Here is a 19285-nt window from a genome sequence, read left to right as displayed (position 1 = left end):
TGATGGAACAGTTTGCTTCAGTTCTATAAGATGCAAAATATTGACTTTGCATAACGAAAACGGCCGATTTCCGCATTCATTCTTTTTCAAAGTTCATATTGTTTGCAGCCTACAACCGACACCATATTGATAATGAAAGAAGAATACCAATGGATAATTAAACATGCAAAATATAAATCTGGTTGTTGCATGCAAAAGTATTTGTTTTTGCTAAAGTTTATTCATAATTTATTTCAAATCAACAGATTCCGCTAAACAGCTCATCTTGAGCGTATATTCATGACGTCATAATAAAATATTACGTCATTTTCATGTAAGTGGGATTAAAAGAACATCCTAGTTGTGTAAATAAAGAGAATAATTTTAAGCATAGTATGAAAGTTGAAAAAATGAAAAAAATCTTGGCGGTATATAGTCAATAACGTCCCTTGTCCTTTCAGAAAGGAGAGTTACAGTCTCAGAGGTCTGGCGAAACACTCTAAACAAGGGGTGGGGTCGCTGGCGTTGGATCCGCCTTTGGGTATAGATACATTGTTTTAAGAAACTGGTGTCTGAGAAATTTGAAAGCAGGAAGAGCTCTTAACCTTTTATCTTATCTCTAACTGCTGAGGTGCGAGTACTTTCAATAATGGAAAACGTTAGATAATATACCATATTATATGAATGCAATTAGGTAAGATATATATACATGTGCTATTAAAAATTATTATTGATATGTAGTGAGTCTTAATATAACTCTATACATTTGTGGTGTTGCTAGGACGGGGAATTGAAAACGGGACGGAAAACAGAATTTTTTATGCAATAATATCAGGAGGAGGTCAGCATTTTGTAAACTCAAAAGGCTTGTGAACAAGGGAAGCAGAAATTACAAAGAGAACGGGAAGACATACTCAGGATCCACCGTTTGATATACTACATACAAATACACAATATCCACATGTATACATAGATTTGTCTTTAGAGCAAAAAATACTGAAACGTGTATTTATGCCGAACTGTAACCCTCTGTTCTGAAATTTATGGATCCGAAACTAATTGCACAGGGTATTCAATCAACTTCGGATATGAACTTTGTGCTTACTCACCCTCTTCCAACTTTTAAAACTTTGTATCTGTCAAGCCGAAAGCTTACCACAATGGGGAGGCGAATTTTATCTATATGTGGTAACTTTAACAGGGGCTTAAGATACCATTTTTAATATTATAATTAATAGAGTTCGGTTATACACCATTTTTAATTATTATAATTAATAGAGTTCGGTTATACAATCTGTTTCGTCTCGTTTCGGTGGGTTACGTTTCGGTAGATTTCGTTTCGTTTTGCACTTTTGAGGTACCCGATGTAGGTCGAACCCGTTCAAAGTTTTCCCACTGTGCGATGTTTTGCTCTTGTGACGTAAAAAATCGCTCTGGCACACGGCACTTAATCCTGTTTTCTGCTGCCTATTACATAGCGATCTCTTATATGTGGTCACAAATTATCGGAGTTTCGGACTATCGGACTACCGGACCGTCGGAAAACTGGGCGGTCACCAGATCGGATATCGCACCGACCCAATGCATTTCACACTTTTCATTTTATAAGAAGTCAAAAACTGCTGTTAATTTCAAATACCCAAACTAGCTAACAGTAATTTAGTTCTAGGTATTGTGATAAAGACCCTAGGACTTTGCATGGAATATACTTGTTATACAAAAATCATTGCATTATTCAGACACTCCCGATGAACATTTTTTTAATGAAAATCTCTATCAAAGTACATTGAACACAAGTCTTGGTCAAATGTAATTAACTCGGGATTTTAAAAATAAATCATTCGATGGTTTGTATTTTTGCTTCTATCAATTATGAAATAAATTAATTCCAATTTGTTAATTATTTGGGGGGGGGGGGCATTCACATTTTTTCTTTTCTGAAAATTCTACCTTTATCATGCCTGCTGTACATTTTCACATCTCGTGCAAGGCGCCCATGACCACAACTAAGCTCCTAGAGGCTGTGTGTATTTGCAAATAACACACACCGTGAACCACGGAGTATCTCCGTGGACTTTCCACAGTGGTCTTTCCACGGAGGGGTGTATAAAACTGGTGTCCTGTACTGTATTATTAAATTATAGAAAATAGCTTTTCTAATTTTTGATGACTATTGTTTAAAAAAAAAAGTAGTGTATGAAAATAGGATATATATATATATATATATATATATATATATATATATATATAACAAAGAGAAAATAAATACATGTACTGCAAACTTAGATCTCTCTCTGAAAATAAATCCCTATCGAATATTCTATTTTTAACCTGTGACGTTCTTCGCCGCGCATTGCACCACAAACTGGCAATGTTGAGGAAAACTATTTAAGACGGGTGAACACTCTAATGCTACAGACCGAGTAAAGTCAGCGTAAGCAACAACTGCTGAAACGAGAAAAAAACAGAAGAAAGGAAAAAGTACCCTCCTGTTCACAATGGTGCATAAAACGACTAAATGTGGAGTCCACTCGGGAAATACCCTACGTGCGTCACACAGCAAGTAAGCATTGTTTATGTTTCTTTTGAATCAGGGGTGGATCAAAATGTTTTTAATATCATTACTATTATCTAAGATCGAAAAGGTAATTAATATCGTAAATTTAGAGAGTCTTGTTAAAAGAAAACCATTATTAAGATTATTCAAACAGCAGTAGTTTTATTATTTTTTTTAAAATCAGATTTCATATATACAACACCAAAACATTTCATATAAACATCCTAACGTGGAGAAGCTGTAAAATGATAATCTCGATACCCCACGTATCATTATCACAAATCAAATTAAGTTAGTACAAATTTCAATTAATTTAATAATGTCCCCTTTGAACAGCACCCATACCGTACAAAGAGGGACAAATCTTACAAACATTGTCTGCAAATTTCGCAGTATTTATGATTTTTATTAAAGTCATATTTGACTCCCTATTTCTAAACACCTTGTATAACACGTAAAATATCTCACATAGAGCCCTATCAGTAAATTAAATAACACGATCTGTCCAGGATAACGATTAAACAAGGGTGTGCGAGTATCCCCTTGATTGGACCTGGATAACTAATATTATTTGCTATGTACATGTCACTTATCAGACAAGTTTTTATTGGTTAACAAGCCGAGCGTAACTCTCTGTAAATTCTGTTCAAACCGGAGGTAATCAATGTGACCGCAATGCAAATCTCTCTAATAAGAGGCTCATAGGCCTTATCGGTCATCTGGGTATTAGTTAAAAGTAGCATACTGAAGTGCCAAGGGCTATGATATACATCTATATAATATGAAAAAAAAAAAAATCCTGTTCTGCATACCCAAGCTGAATTCTAACATTGACTGACATACATAATATGTAAATGAAGTTTGGCAATATACATCTACATATTCATGTAAACGTAATAAGGAAAATAAAGATGACGTATGGGCCAGTTGTTAGACGATTGAAGTAAAAAAAAAAAAGAAAAAAGAAAAAGAAAGCAGAATTAGTGAAGGAAATATTCATGGGCAACACCTATTATACACTGTACATGTAAATAATAACGAGTTCTGCCATTCACAGCTGCATAAAAATATTGATAAAATCGCATAGTGCGTATGAAGAATGAACAGGACATTCACCCATGCTGAAATTCTCTAAGCAGTCTTGGTTTTGCTGATTGATCATAACGCACATCATTCTTCTTCCAGATACACAAAGACCTTCAGAAAGCAGTCATGCCTTGTCCGTAAGATTAAGAATTCTGCCAATCTTCGCCTCCTGCAGGATTTTGGCATCGCAACAGACGATGTGGCTTACTCCCTCAGCAAGAAAGGTCGCTGGGTTTTACCTACAGTTCTCAAGGAACTCATCCTCTTCGGGGGATTTAGTGACGATGACCCTAATGTCCAACTCACCGAAAAACACAAGCTAAAAAAGACCGCCAACTGCCTGGGATTCTACGCCTCCAAGGGACCAATCAAAAAGGCCGTGCCATCTAAAAAGCGATATTTCAATGTTTCAAGTTTGAAGAAAATGTCATCTTCACCCAGTGAGAAGAAAGAGGAAGTGGTTGATGGGGAAGAAGTTGATGAACATTTAGAACCAGAAATACAAGTGGAGGTATACCACCCAACTCCAATCTCAAGTTCCATCACACACAACAAGAAATACATCAAGCCATTTCACTGTAGTGATGAACAAGTCAGCACAAAAAGCCGAAAACCAAGACGACATCGCACACAAATCAAATTTGATCTTGAATGCATAGAAGATGACTACAAAGATGACATCTGGGAGGAGGAGGAGGAGGAGGAGGAGGAGGAAGAAGTGGAAGGTTACAATGAATATCTTTTCCAAGCTGAGTTTCAGAGACCACAGAGTTTCTTTACAGCAGCCGATCTGTTGAAATCAGCAACGAAAACAAGACAAATATTCAACAATTCCAACAAAACGCACCGCAAACACAACAACGATGAAATGAAACCAAAAGCCAAAATTGTAAATTTGCATGAGGAAGATCTCAATTCTAACTCAGATCACCAGGAAAAAACAACAAAAGTCTCAACAAATTCTAAACCACTTGGATTTGAGCAAATAATGGTTCCTAGAAAAATTGTCTTGCCTACCGCAGAGACACAACCAGAATTTTTGAAATTCATATATGGTGACAAGTATTTGGAGTGCAATACATTTCCTCGCACGTTTGTGATTAACATTACGGACGAAGTGAAAGCTATGATGAAACGGGATACAAGAATGATGCATAAAACTCCATGGCTGGACTTAACTACGATCCTGATATTTACTTATGATATTTACACTGCTCCGTTAGACGGGGAAGATGTCTTCGATGTTTACCTCAATGTTAATATCCACGAAGAGAGATTAGAACTATCTACACTCTTTGATTACTACGCTGGATCACTAGAATCCGTTATTGGCCAAGCCGTATCTCACATAAAATCGTACGGAGTAACCCAGTTTGCTCGACTCAAACACTACCCAAAAGGGAAGAGTGAAATGGAGTTCAATACTTTAAAGACATGTCAATTCCAAGGTAGAACGTTAACTCCAACGGAAGAAGGAATTTTAGAAGACGCTATATTGAGTCGCAACGAACGAAATAGATTTGAGCAAGTTTCCGGTTTTGGATTTGAACCTCTCCTACCTGAGGTCTGCCATATTTGTTTGGACGCGATAAACGAAAACAGATCCGGGATTGCGATGAAAAGTTGCGGTCACTGGTTTTGTAGAGAATGCTGGAGAGAACATCTACTGCACCAAAATTTCTCTAGGCTTCTTTGTCCCGAATTCAAATGTGGAAATGATGTGGATTTCACCTTGGTTTTACAAGTATTGAACATTACTGATGTCCGGAAATACTTGATTCGTAGAAAAGAAACTTTAACACAGGGTCAGTGCAAATATTGTCCAAACGAAAAATGTGGTCGCTTATTTTCAACGTCTTTATCATCGAAGACGTCAACCAACGTTGTCTGTGAATGTGGATCAAAGTTTTGTCCAAAATGTTTAAAGTTTCCTCATTGGCCTGTCTCATGTGAAATATCGCAAAAATATTGGAGCTTTCTGAAAGGAAAAGGAATTGAAATAGATTTCGATTATGAAGATTTTTTGTCCACTGAGCTGCAGGTGTATGGAAAACACTGCCCGAATTGCAATCAATTCATAGAGAAAGGGGACGGTTGTTACAAAATAGTGTGTGTTTGCGGTATTCGCTTCTGCTGGGGATGTCGGGGAATTTATAGAGTAAATCATTACGAAAACGACAACTGTCAGCGGTCGGAACACGGTGACCTGTACAAAACTGCTAGAAAAAGCCTCCCTGCAGACCCTCTTCTTACGATGAGAATTAAAGAAGAGCCTGTTCTCATCCAAACTGCTATCAAACAGCGCGCAGAGAGAGCAAACTCCCGAACAATCATGATGAAAAGAAAAACTCATTTCTGGTGCCAGAAAATTCGTACTCTCGGACGGAAATCGTCAGCCAAAATAGCCGATTTACTGGCAGGATACGAATCAAATGGAAAGAGCATGTTGTACAAATTAGAAAATATCTTACAAAACACAATTAAACTCTATTTGGAGTTGCGCTACCTTACCGAATATACTGCTGTCTTTGCACAGCAGCAAATTCCGCGATCACGGAAACGCTTGAACGATGTACTTAAATGCATGGATCATTTAGCTTCACAGATTTACGCTGAATTTGAAAGAGATATCAGTTCAGATCTACCGTCTCTTGTAGAAAGTTTGTTTAATATCAAGGACCGCAGCATGTGCACTGTATCTGGACTTGTAAAAATCGTCAATGAAATGGATTCAGATTAATCTTGTTATTAAAGACCCATTGCTAGAAATGCTAAAAATATCAAATTGTATGAATTGTGTATAGAAGTAAAAACATTAAATTCGGTGTAGTATCTTCATCGCTTTTGTCATTTTCTATTATGCCTATCTTTTGATATCATCTATCTACTGACTAGGTGAAAAACTTATACGTGTAGAGGGTGTTTTTCTTACACCATGATTTGTAGAACTTTGCTTCAGGTAGTATCAGTTATCATCAGACTGTGACATACTTTCTTAGCATTATATGAATAAAAGGTCCTAGGTTAAAAAATGCAACAGGAGGTAGATAGAGAAAACCAAGATTATATCCTATTAACCGCTGACATAGATCGCTACACTAAGCTTTTCCTTGAATAGTTCAGGAGATATTGAGTAGGTCAGGTTTGTTTTAAGAAAGTAGGTCAAGGTCACGAGATCGAATATATGATTGTATCACAAGGTCGTCTTGTCATCAAGAATCTATATACAAAATATGTAGGCCCGACCGTGAATAGTTCTAATATATCTAATAGGTTACATTTTCTTAAAAGATATATCTAATAGGTTACATTTTCTTAAAAGTAGGTCAAATTTCAAGGTCAAAGGTTATAGCATGAAATAAAAGGTATTGTCATAAGAAATTTGTATACATGTACAAAATATGAGAGATCTATCCTAAATAGTTCTTGAGATATTTAATAGATGGGATTTTTTAAAAGGTAAAACTTCACAAAACATGGTCTTGCCATAAAAAATCTACATACAAAATATGAAAGCCCCACTTAAAATAGCTCTGGATATATTCCATAGGTTATGCAATCTGACTAAAGTACAGACCTATATCATATATAATATAGGTCTGTACTTTAGTCAGATTGCAAGTTATGTTTTTTTTAAAAAGTAGACCAAACTCTGTTTTCAAGGTCACAGATCAAAGATGATGAAGTAAAATGTCTTGCCATATGCAATATACATACAAAATATGACAGATCTACCTTCAGGATATATTGAATAGGTCATTTTTTTTTAAATATTAGAAGTAGGTCAAAGTTAGGTTAGAGCGTGGGCCCCGCATGCGGAAGGCTGGGGTTCAAAACCCGACTGCGTCAGACCCAAGTCGTTAAAACAGGCAGCGACAGTTCCATCACCGAACCCTCGACATCAGATGTGAATGTCACGGGTCCTCAGAGATGACCTTAAAAATGGATGTCCCATGTCATAGACTCACAGTAGGTGTGGCACGTGAAAAAACCCTCATTGCTCAATGGTCGTACACGCCGAACAAAGGCCTACATTTGAAGCCCTTCATCGGTCTTGGTGACATCTCATACGAGTGTAAAATTCTCGAGAGAGACGTTAAACAAGATACAATCAATCAAAGTTCCAGGACAACGACACAAGTTCACACACCATTGCATCACAATAAAGGTCTTTCCATAAAGAACGTATATACAAAATATGAAAGTCTTAGCTTAGATACATGTAGTTCCAAGAGATATTCTTAAAGATTTTTCCTACATACACGTATCAGCATATATCCCTTTGATCCCCTATTGTGGCCCCACCCTATCCCCGGGGACTGTGAATTACACAAACTTGGATCTACTCTATGCCAGGAAGCTTTCATGTAATTTTCCACTAGATTTTCCCGTAATACTTGTACATGTAACACTTTGATCTGGGACCCCTATTGTGCCCCCTACCTACCCTCCAGGATAATGAATTTCATAAACTTAAATTCGCAATATATCAGGAAGCTTTCATGTACAAATTTGAACAAGTGGTTCTTGAAAGGATTTTTAAAGATTTTTCCTATACATTTGTATGCAAAACTTTGATCCCTTATTGTGGCCCCACCGTAAGACTGGAGGCTATGATTTTAATAGTTTCTGTGGAAACGAGGGGGTTATTCATATTCGGTCTTTCCTATCCCCAGAACGAGGGAGTTATTCATATTCGGTCTTTCCTATTCCCCTCGTTTCTGCCCAAGCCTTCATAAAGTATGTGGGAAATCAGTCGCGCTTCGGTTTGAATTTATTTCAGCTTACATTTGATGTGAATCGTTCGTAAACTTACATAAATCAATTCATGAATGAATTTGCCGCAAGAGAATACAATTGAAACCATTCAATTCCACACTAAAGCAACGATACTCGTCGTCATTTCAAACACTACATCCTTTCGCTATCAAATTCGCCTCCATGATAAACAATGACTTCAGAGCATGCGTCATTTCATTTTGTAAAACAGCTTCATGTAGAAGCCCAAGAGGGGTGAAATGCCTTACATTAGTAACTCGCACAAAAATCTTACTTTTTTAAAGTTCAATCTGCAGTTTGGGTCATACTTCGTCATTCAATAACTTTTCATAATAAAAAAAAAATGTTTGTCGGGTTAGCGGGACTATGATCTACGACTATAACAATGACCTGTGTATAACTTGTACATGTATATTCCATACAAATTCGAAGGGTTTTTCGCCTTGAGAACAATTGGAGGTCAGTGTATTTGAAATCAACAGAAGTGCTTGGCTTCTTGCGGAAAGTGTGAAATATATTGGGTCGGCGCAAAATACCCGTGATCTTAGACTAGATCTGATGGTTCAAGCCCAGTATTCCGACGGTCCGATAGTCCGACGGGCCGGTAGTCCGACGGTCCGATGGGCCGGTAGTCCGACGGGCCGGTAGTCCGATGGTTCAATATTCCGATAGTCCGACATGTTGACCATCACCAAAAATGTGAATTAATCGAGTTAAAATTTATTCATGTCAGGCATTATTTTAAGGAAATTACCAGAAACCGCCAAAATCGACAAGGCCTGATTATAAATCAGACAATCAATTTCTGACCAAAATCATTCAAGTGTGAACTTACGGCGGCGTAGAAAGGCCATATATAAATATATTATTCGTTCGGACGAATTAGCTATTTGTTCGGACGAAATAGAAAATTGTTCGGACAAATTAGCAATTTGTTCGGACGAATTAGCTATTTGTTCGGACAAATTAGCAATTCGTTCGGACAAATTAGTAGTTCGTTCGGACGAATTACCGATTTGTTCGGACGAAATAGAAAATCGTTCGGACAAATCAGCAATTTGTTCGGACGAATTAGCTATTTGTTCGGACATATTAGTAATTCGTTCGGACAAATTAGTAATTCGTTCGGACGAATTATGGATTTGTTCGGACGAAATCGACATTCGTTCGGACAATTTAGCAATTTGTTCGGACGAATTAGCTATTTGTTCGGACAAATTAGTAATTCGTTCGGACGAATTAGCTATTTTTTCGGACGAATTAGCAATTTGTTCGGACGAATTTTTATTAGCTATAACGCAACGCCAATGCCGTAGTCAAATACCGTAAAGTGTTGTTAGGAGAGCACAAAACTTAGATTGGGGCACATGCTAAAATGGGATTCAATTCCAAAATTTTCCACATAAACGTCATGAAGATGGCGACGGTAACCTACATAATCACCCCAACCCCTGAAATAACAAGCTAAAAAATGGTAGGAATCCCTACACCCTGCTCAGTCTTAAAAGTTTGAAGTAGGCCTCAAGTCCCCCCCCCCTCCCCATCCACGGCCAAAAGTTTTTTAAATGAAAATTTTCTGTATAACGGGGCATAACACAATCAATAAGGAAATCAATTTTTGTATGGGACGACAATAATGCAATTATGCGCCAATCAGAGCCTATCTAACTTTTTCAACGCAAATCTGTATATCCGAATTTTATACCAATTTTATGGTATACCTTTCTTTATAGCAAATAACAATTTTTGAACAGAAATTTCTTGCACTAGAATTAAGGGGAGGATGTTATCAAACAACATTTGATATAAAGATGAGGATCTCGTTTGGGGTCCCAGAAGTGTAAGGAGGGGGCACATACATACTCTTGTCGCCACTCCCTACTTTTGAAAGTGTTAAGGGGACACGAGCAGGCGCGTGGCATCGTTTTTGAAAGGGGAAAGCTGGGGACCAGCCAGAAAGGATTGGGGGGGGGGGGGGGGGGGGGGGGCAGCCGAACCAAAAAGAGTTTTAACATGTAAAAAAGAAGAAAGGGAAAATTTTTAAAAAGTGAGGAAAGGATCAGCCCCCCCCCCCCCCCCCCCCCTGTTGCTACGTCCCTGACGAGTATCCGCTGGCAGCCCTCCCTACAAGCCTATATATATCTGTATATATATGTATACCTACATGTATCTACATAGCTCTCTATAAAGACACGATGAAAATGTTCCTTAAATTCAGCATACATACAGACACAGACATACATACAGACACACACACAGCGAGTAGGAATGAATGAACCCACGGGTGGTGGAAAAAGGAATGAAGTGTAATCAACCGTGGGCTTCAGACGATGCCGAAATATATACATGTAGATGTAGGTGGGTACCTGTAAAGTGCGAACCGAAACGAAAACCCACCGAAATGAAACGAAACAGAATGTATAACCGAACTCTTTGATTAGAAATGGTATCTTAGGCCCATGTGAAAATTACCACATATAAATAAAATTCGCTTCCCCTTTGATGTTGGCTTTCAGCTTGACTGATACACATTTTAAAAGCTGGAAAGGGGGGAGGTGGTAAGCAAAATGAACATATCCGAAGTTGATTAAACATGTGCAATTAGTTTCAGTTCAATAAATTTCAGAAAGGAGAGTTACAGTCTCAGAGGTCTGGCGAAACACTCTAAACAAGGGGTGGGGTCGCTGGCGTTGGATCCGCCTTTGGGTATAGATACATTGTTTTAAGAAACTGGTGTCTGAGAAATTTGAAAGCAGGAAGAGCTCTTAACCTTTTATTTTATCTCTAACTGCTGAGGTGCGAGTACTTTCAATAATGGAAAACGTTAGATAATATACCATATTATATGAATGCAATTCGGTAAAATATATATACATGTGTTATTAAAAATTATTATTGATATGTAGTGAGTCTTAATATAACTCTATACATTTGTGGTGTTGCTAGGACGGGGAATTGAAAACGGGACGGAAAACAGAATTTTTTATGCAATAATAGCAGGAGGAGGTCAGCATTTTGTAAACTCAAAAGGCTTGTGAACAAGGGAAGCAGAAATTACAAAGAGAACGGGAAGACATATTCAGAATCCACCGTTTGATATACTACATACAAATACACAATATCCACATGTATACATAGATTTGTCTTTAGAGCAAAAAATACTGAAACGTGTATTTATGCCGAACTGTAACCCTCTGTTCTGAAATTTATGGATCCGAAACTAATTGCACAGGGTATTCAATCAACTTCGGATATGAACTTTGTGCTTACTCACCCTCTTCCAACTTTTAAAACTTTGTATCTGTCAAGCCGAAAGCTTACCACAATGGGGAGGCGAATTTTATTTATATGTGGTAACTTTAACAGGGGCTTAAGATACCATTTTTAATATTATAATTAATAGAGTTCGGTTATACACCATTTTTAATTATTATAATTAATAGAGTTCGGTTATACAATCTGTTTCGTCTCGTTTCGGTGGGTTACGTTTCGGTAGATTTCGTTTCGTTTTGCACTTTTGAGGTACCCGATGTAGGTCGAACCCGTTCAAAGTTTTCCCACTGTGCGATGTTTTGCTCTTGTGACGTACAAAATCGCTCTGGCACACGGCACTTAATCCTGTTTTCTGCTGCCTATTACATAGCGATCTCTTATATGTGGCCACAAATTATCGGAGTTTCGGACTATCGGAGTGTCGGACTATCGGACTACCGGACCGTTGGAAAACTGGGCGGTCACCAGATCGGATATCGCACCGACCCAATGCATTTCACACTTTTCATTTTATAAGAAGTCAAAAACTGCTGTTAATTTCAAATACCCAAACTAGCTAACAGTAATTTAGTTCTAGGTATTGTGATAAAGACCCTAGGACTTTGCATGGAATATACTTGTTATACAAAAATCATTGCATTATTCAGACACTCCCGATGAACATTTTTTTAATGAAAATCTCTATCAAAGTACATTGAACACAAGTCTTGGTCAAATGTAATTAACTCGGGATTTTAAAAATAAATCATTCGATGGTTTGTATTTTTGCTTCTATCAATTATGAAATAAATTAATTCCAATTTGTTAATTATTTGGGGGGGGGGGGGGGGGGGGGGGCATTCACATTTTTTCTTTTCTGAAAATTCTACCTTTATCAAGCCTGCGGTACATTTTCACATCTCGTGCAAGGCGCCCATGACCACAACTAAGCTCCTAGAGGCTGTGTGTATTTGCAAATAACACACACCGTGAACCACGGAGTATCTCCGTGGACTTTCCACAGTGGTCTTTCCACGGAGGGGTGTATAAAACTGGTGTCCTGTACTGTATTATTAAATTATAGAAAATAGCTTTTCTAATTTTTGATGACTATTGTTTAAAAAAAAAAGTAGTGTATGAAAATAGGATATATATATATATATATATATATATATATATATATAACAAAGAGAAAATAAATACATGTACTGCAAACTTAGATCTCTCTCTGAAAATAAATCCCTATCGAATATTCTATTTTTAACCTGTGACGTTCTTCGCCGCGCATTGCACCACAAACTGGCAATGTTGAGGAAAACTATTTAAGACGGGTGAACACTCTAATGCTACAGACCGAGTAAAGTCAGCGTAAGCAACAACTGCTGAAACGAGAAAAAAACAGAAGAAAGGAAAAAGTACCCTCCTGTTCACAATGGTGCATAAAACGACTAAATGTGGAGTCCACTCGGGAAATACCCTACGTGCGTCACACAGCAAGTAAGCATTGTTTATGTTTCTTTTGAATCAGGGGTGGATCAAAATGTTTTTAATATCATTACTATTATCTAAGATCGAAAAGGTAATTAATATCGTAAATTTAGAGAGTCTTGTTAAAAGAAAACCATTATTAAGATTATTCAAACAGCAGTAGTTTTATTATTTTTTTTAAAATCAGATTTCATATATACAACACCAAAACATTTCATATAAACATCCTAACGTGGAGAAGCTGTAAAATGATAATCTCGATACCCCACGTATCATTATCACAAATCAAATTAAGTTAGTACAAATTTCAATTAATTTAATAATGTCCTCTTTGAACAGCACCCATACCGTACAAAGAGGGACAAATCTTACAAACATTGTCTGCAAAATTTCACAATCAATTTCGCAGTATTTATGATTTTTATTAAAGTCATATTTGACTCCCTATTTCTAAACACCTTGTATAACACGTAAAATATCTCACATAGAGCCCTATCAGTAAATTAAATAACACGATCTGTCCAGGATAACGATTAAACAAGGGTGTGCGAGTATCCCCTTGATTGGACCTGGATAACTAATATTATTTGCTATGTACATGTCACTTATCAGACAAGTTTTTATTGGTTAACAAGCCGAGCGTAACTCTCTGTAAATTCTGTTCAAACCGGAGGTAATCAATGTGACCGCAATGCAAATCTCTCTAATAAGAGGCTCATAGGCCTTATCGGTCATCTGGGTATTAGTTAAAAGTAGCATACTGAAGTGCCATGGGCTATGATATACATCTATATAATATGTAAAAAAAAAAATCCTGTTCTGCATACCCAAGCTGAATTCTAACATTGACTGACATACATAATATGTAAATGAAGTTTGGCAATATACATCTACATATTCATGTAAACGTAATAAGGAAAATAAAGATGACGTATGGGCCAGTTGTTAGACGATTGAAGTAAAAAAAAAAAAAAAAAAAAAAAAGAAAGCAGAATTAGTGAAGGAAATATTCATGGGCAACACCTATTATACACTGTACATGTAAATAATAACGAGTTCTGCCATTCACAGCTGCATAAAAATATTGATAAAATCGCATAGTGCGTATGAAGAATGAACAGGACATTCACCCATGCTGAAATTCTCTAAGCAGTCTTGGTTTTGCTGATTGATCATAACGCACATCATTCTTCTTCCAGATACACAAAGACCTTCAGAAAGCAGTCATGCCTTGTCCGTAAGATTAAGAATTCTGCCAATCTTCGCCTCCTGCAGGATTTTGGCATCGCAACAGACGATGTGGCTTACTCCCTCAGCAAGAAAGGTCGCTGGGTTTTACCTACAGTTCTCAAGGAACTCATCCTCTTCGGGGGATTTAGTGACGATGACCCTAATGTCCAACTCACCGAAAAACACAAGCTAAAAAAGACCGCCAACTGCCTGGGATTCTACGCCTCCAAGGGACCAATCAAAAAGGCCGTGCCATCTAAAAAGCGATATTTCAATGTTTCAAGTTTGAAGAAAATGTCATCTTCACCCAGTGAGAAGAAAGAGGAAGTGGTTGATGGGGAAGAAGTTGATGAACATTTAGAACCAGAAATACAAGTGGAGGTATACCACCCAACTCCAATCTCAAGTTCCATCACACACAAGAAATACATCAAGCCATTTCACTGTAGTGATGAACAAGTCAGCACAAAAAGCCGAAAACCAAGACGACATCGCACACAAATCAAATTTGATCTTGAATGCATAGAAGATGACTACAAAGATGACATCTGGGAGGAGGAGGAGGAGGAGGAGGAGGAGGAAGAAGTGGAAGTTTACAATGAATATCTTTTCCAAGCTGAGTTTCAGAGACCACAGAGTTTCTTTACAGCAGCCGATCTGTTGAAATCAGCAACGAAAACAAGACAAATATTCAACAATTCCAACAAAACGCACCGCAAACACAACAACGATGAAATGAAACCAAAAGCCAAAATTGTAAATTTGCATGAGGAAGATCTCAATTCTAACTCAGATCACCAGGAAAAAACAACAAAAGTCTCAACAAATTCTAAACCACTTGGATTTGAGCAAATAATGGTTCCTAGAAAAATTGTCTTGCCTACCGCAGAGACACAACCAGAATTTTTGAAATTCATATATGGTGACAAGTATTTGGAGTGCAATACATTTCCTCGCACGTTTGTGATTAACATTACGGACGAAGTGAAAGCTATGATGAAACGGGATACAAGAATGATGCATAAAACTCCATGGCTGGACTCAACTACGATCCTGATTTTTACTTATGATATTTACACTGCTCCGTTAGACGGGGAAGATGTCTTCGATGTTTACCTCAATGTTAATATCAATGCAGAGAGATTAGAACTATCTACACTCTTTGATTACTACGCTGGATCACTAGAATCCGTTATTGGCCAAGCCGTATCTCACATAAAATCGTACGGAGTAACCCAGTTTGCGCAATCCAAACACTGTCCAAAAGGAAAAAGTGAAATGGAGTTCAATGCTTTAAAAGCATGTCGATTCCCTGGCAGAACGTCAACTTCAACGGAAGAAGGAATTTTTGAAGAAGCTATTTTGAGCCACGCAGAACGAAATAGTTTAGAGGAAGATTTTGGTCTTGGATTCGAAGCTCTTCCACCAAAGGTTTGCTATATTTGCTTTGAAGAGATGGATGAGTACAGACCTGGGATTGCAATGGGAAGTTGTGGTCACTGGTTCTGCAGAGAATGCTGGAGAGAACATTTACTGCACCAAAATTTCTCCAGGCTTCTCTGCCCCGAATTCAAATGTGGAAAAGAAGTACATCTCACCTTGATTTTACAAATATTGAACATCACCGATGTCCGTAAATACTTGACCCGGAAAAAAGAAAATCTGATACAGAGTCAGTACAAATATTGTCCAAACGAAAAATGTGGTCGCATAATTTCAGCGTCTTTAACATCTAAACCCACCAACGTCGTCTGTGAGTGTGGGTTTAAGTTTTGTCCAAAATGTTTAAAGTTTCCTCATTGGCCTGTCTCATGTGGAACATCGCACGAATATTGGAATCTTCTTAAGGAAAAGGGAATTAGCATGAAATCGAGTAATGAGGATTTGTTGCCCTCTGAGGTGCAGGTGCGTGGCAAGAGCTGTCCTAAATGCAATCAATTCATAGAGAAAGAGGGCGGTTGTTATAGCATGGAATGTATTTGTGGGATAAATTTCTGCTGGGGATGTCGAGGAATTTTCGGGGTAAATCACATAGATAATGATAATTGCCAGCAGTGGAAACATGGTGACCTACATAAAACTGTTAAACGACGCCTAAAAACAGACCCGCTTCTATCACTTAAATTTAAAGAAGAACCCGCACTCATTCAAGCTGCTGTCAAACAGCGTTCAGAGAGAGCTCTCTCCAAGACATTACTGATGAAAAGGAAATCTCAATCGTGGTGCTTGAAAATTCGAACTCTCGGACAAAAATCCTCCACAAAAGTTGCCAATTTACTGGCAGGATGTGTATCAACAGATAACATTTTCTCCAATTTCGATGGCTTGCTACGAAAAATGATAAAGCTCTATTTGGAAATGCGCCATCTTGCGGAATACACCGCCGTTTTTGCACAACAACAGAATAGTCAGTCACGGAAAAGCTTGAACTGTGTACTTGATCGCATGGATGATTTGGCCACACAGATTTACATGGAATTTCAGATGGACACCAATTCAGATCTACCGTCTCTTGTAGTTCGTATGTTAGATATCAAAGATCATTGCATGCGTTCTGTGACTGGACTTGTCAAAATTATCGATGAGATGAATTTAGACTAAGTTTCTTTTGATTAAAATTCACCAGTCTGAATACATATATATGTTTTTAGAAATTACGACTGGATGGATATTTTAGATGCACTGCAGTTTGACCCCAACACCTCATACAGGTTATTAGGTCGTCAAAATGCAGGATTCCCATTGACCATATTAGTCATGTGACCCAATGCGGTGCATATGCAAGATGTATAATGGTATTGAAATGTAAATTTAAAAAAGAGAGAAATAAAGGGCTTTCAGATTCACATAAACGCGTTTTTTTTAATTATTATTATTTGTTTGAATATTGTTTTATGTTTCATTATTTTTTTTTATGTAGACATCACCAGCATGGGATTAGTATTAGCTAAATATATATATATATAACCCGTCAGATTTGGAAGTAATTTTTGCAAACAAAGATCAAATCATAACATCACAATATATCATACCTTTTTTCCAGGAAGACTCAGATACAATCTTTATCTTGCACTAAACAAAGTCGCTGTTTACACTCAACTGCCATCCATAAGGTCATACGTACCAGAAGGAACCTGTAATGCAGATTTTACCTAGGTTAACTTTTATTAATACTTTGTCCAAATTTAAGTTCACAAAGTCAACTTTGGTACCAGAAGAAAGGTATTGCTAAAAGAAATATAAAAATAAATATTACCATTCAAAAGGTATTCATGAGCAAGATTAAAGTTTTGAAATTTGGGTCAAACTCCAAGATTACAAAGTCAAACACCATGCCATCAAATGAATTTTCTTGCCATAAGGAATCTACATACATAATTATAGTTAAATAGTTCATGAACCTACGTTAGGTTCTCTTAAAAGGTTGGTCAAACTCCAAGGTCAAGACCACAAGGTTTAAAACTTTGGTATCAAACGAAGTCTTGTCAAAAGGAATTAACATGTGGAGTATGATGTCCCAGACTGGGATATTTCACTCAATTTGATAGGTGAAGTACCACAAATATATACGATCAGCATTCAGGGTTGCAGCAGTGGGGGTTAATTATACGTGCCAACGCATACCACGACAAGGAATTTGTTTTTAAGGTCATATCCAAAAGACTCGCGACTCGCTCCCAATGCTGAGCGTTGGCGAAGGAACACTTTTAGGTTTGATGCGGCAATGACACGAGTAGGACCTCCCGCATAGGAGGCGAACGCTCTAACCATTGAGCATGAAAGCCCCATCACTCACCATACAAAGTTATGAGCAAGGTTAAAGTATAGGCCAGAAAGACAGCGCCAAGCTGTTTTTGAGAAGATTTTTTGGTCACCTGAGTAAATATTCTGAACTTCTTCATAACTACAATTCCATTTTTTTTTTCAATTATCACATGAAGAATCTTTGAGACAAGAGGGACATAAATTGTACATTTCAGAACTCTTGCTCCCCCGGGGGTTTAAGGGTGGAGCAAAATATTAACCAATTTTCTAAAATCTTTTCCTCTACAACGCACATTTGTAAAAAGAACATTAAATGTATCTAGTCGTGTAGAGCAGAAAGGCCTCTACCAAAATTGTAAGTTTCAAAATCCCCGGGGTAGAGGTTCTGACTCCAGGGCGCGGCCGAACTTGGTATAATATTAATGTTCATGTGTAAAATATTTGAATAGCATTTTCTTTAATTCTATTGACCGGTCACGGTATCTCAAAGGTAGAACACGCTTCGTAACTGGGAGGTCGCGAGTTCGACTCGTGTCAAGACCGCGTTTAAACTCAGACGCATATTATCTGAGTTTAAAATAGATATTGTGATTGCTCCTTCGCCAAACGATACAAACACACACTCTACTACAATGCTTGTTGTCACAGCAAAAAAACAATATATATATATATATATAGCACTAAAGAATCACAACTAGGTACTGAAAATTTCCGCCCCAGCCTGGGGTCGAACCAGCGACGTACGGCACCCACCGCCTAGCAAGATTGTCAAAACCAGTGCGCAAGTCCACTCGGCCACAACGACGTCCCTGGGGCAAAACTTTTCAGTACCTAGTTGTGATTATTTAGTGCTTTATATATTAATTAATTGATTATCACATGTATCGTTTACATCCTAGGGGTAAATTTAGTGCAGAAATAGATAATCAGCCATTCATTCAAAAAATTTACCAGCCTTTATTAAGCATCCTATTAAAAATGATCTGTATAACATCGTCAAATGCTACATGTACTTGTGTAGTTTTCATTAAAAGATGGAAAATATAATTCAGTAGCAACAGATATTTAACATGCTTGTAAACACATACATGTATATTGACAATGAACATTAGTTACATTAACTTTTTTGACAAAAGACTCACTGAAAAG

The 19285-nt window shown here is 37.4% G+C and overlaps 2 protein-coding genes across 2 annotated transcripts; both read left to right on the top strand.

Annotated features, from left to right (window-relative positions):
- Window positions 1–2337: 2337 nt before the first annotated feature.
- LOC130046509 (uncharacterized) lies at window positions 2338–6460 on the top strand. Its single transcript, XM_056166612.1, has 2 exons — window positions 2338–2542; window positions 3722–6460. Exons 1-2 carry the CDS (start codon window positions 2478–2480, stop codon window positions 6360–6362), a joined length of 2706 nt encoding a protein of 901 aa, XP_056022587.1. The 5' UTR covers window positions 2338–2477; the 3' UTR covers window positions 6363–6460.
- A 6453-nt stretch (window positions 6461–12913) lies between these two features.
- On the top strand, window positions 12914–17223 carry LOC125651893 (uncharacterized). The gene is made up of 2 exons (XM_048880738.2): window positions 12914–13150; window positions 14341–17223. The coding sequence occupies exons 1-2, from the start codon at window positions 13086–13088 to the stop codon at window positions 16970–16972; spliced, it is 2697 nt and encodes an 898-aa protein (XP_048736695.2). The 5' UTR covers window positions 12914–13085; the 3' UTR covers window positions 16973–17223.
- The last annotated feature ends 2062 nt before the right edge of the window (window positions 17224–19285 follow it).

Source organism: Ostrea edulis, chromosome 5 (genome assembly GCF_947568905.1).
Source record: "Ostrea edulis chromosome 5, xbOstEdul1.1, whole genome shotgun sequence".
Lineage (NCBI taxonomy): Eukaryota > Metazoa > Mollusca > Bivalvia > Ostreida > Ostreidae > Ostrea > Ostrea edulis.
The sequence above is the reverse complement of the archived record's forward strand: the minus strand, read 5'-3'. Positions and strand labels throughout refer to the sequence as shown.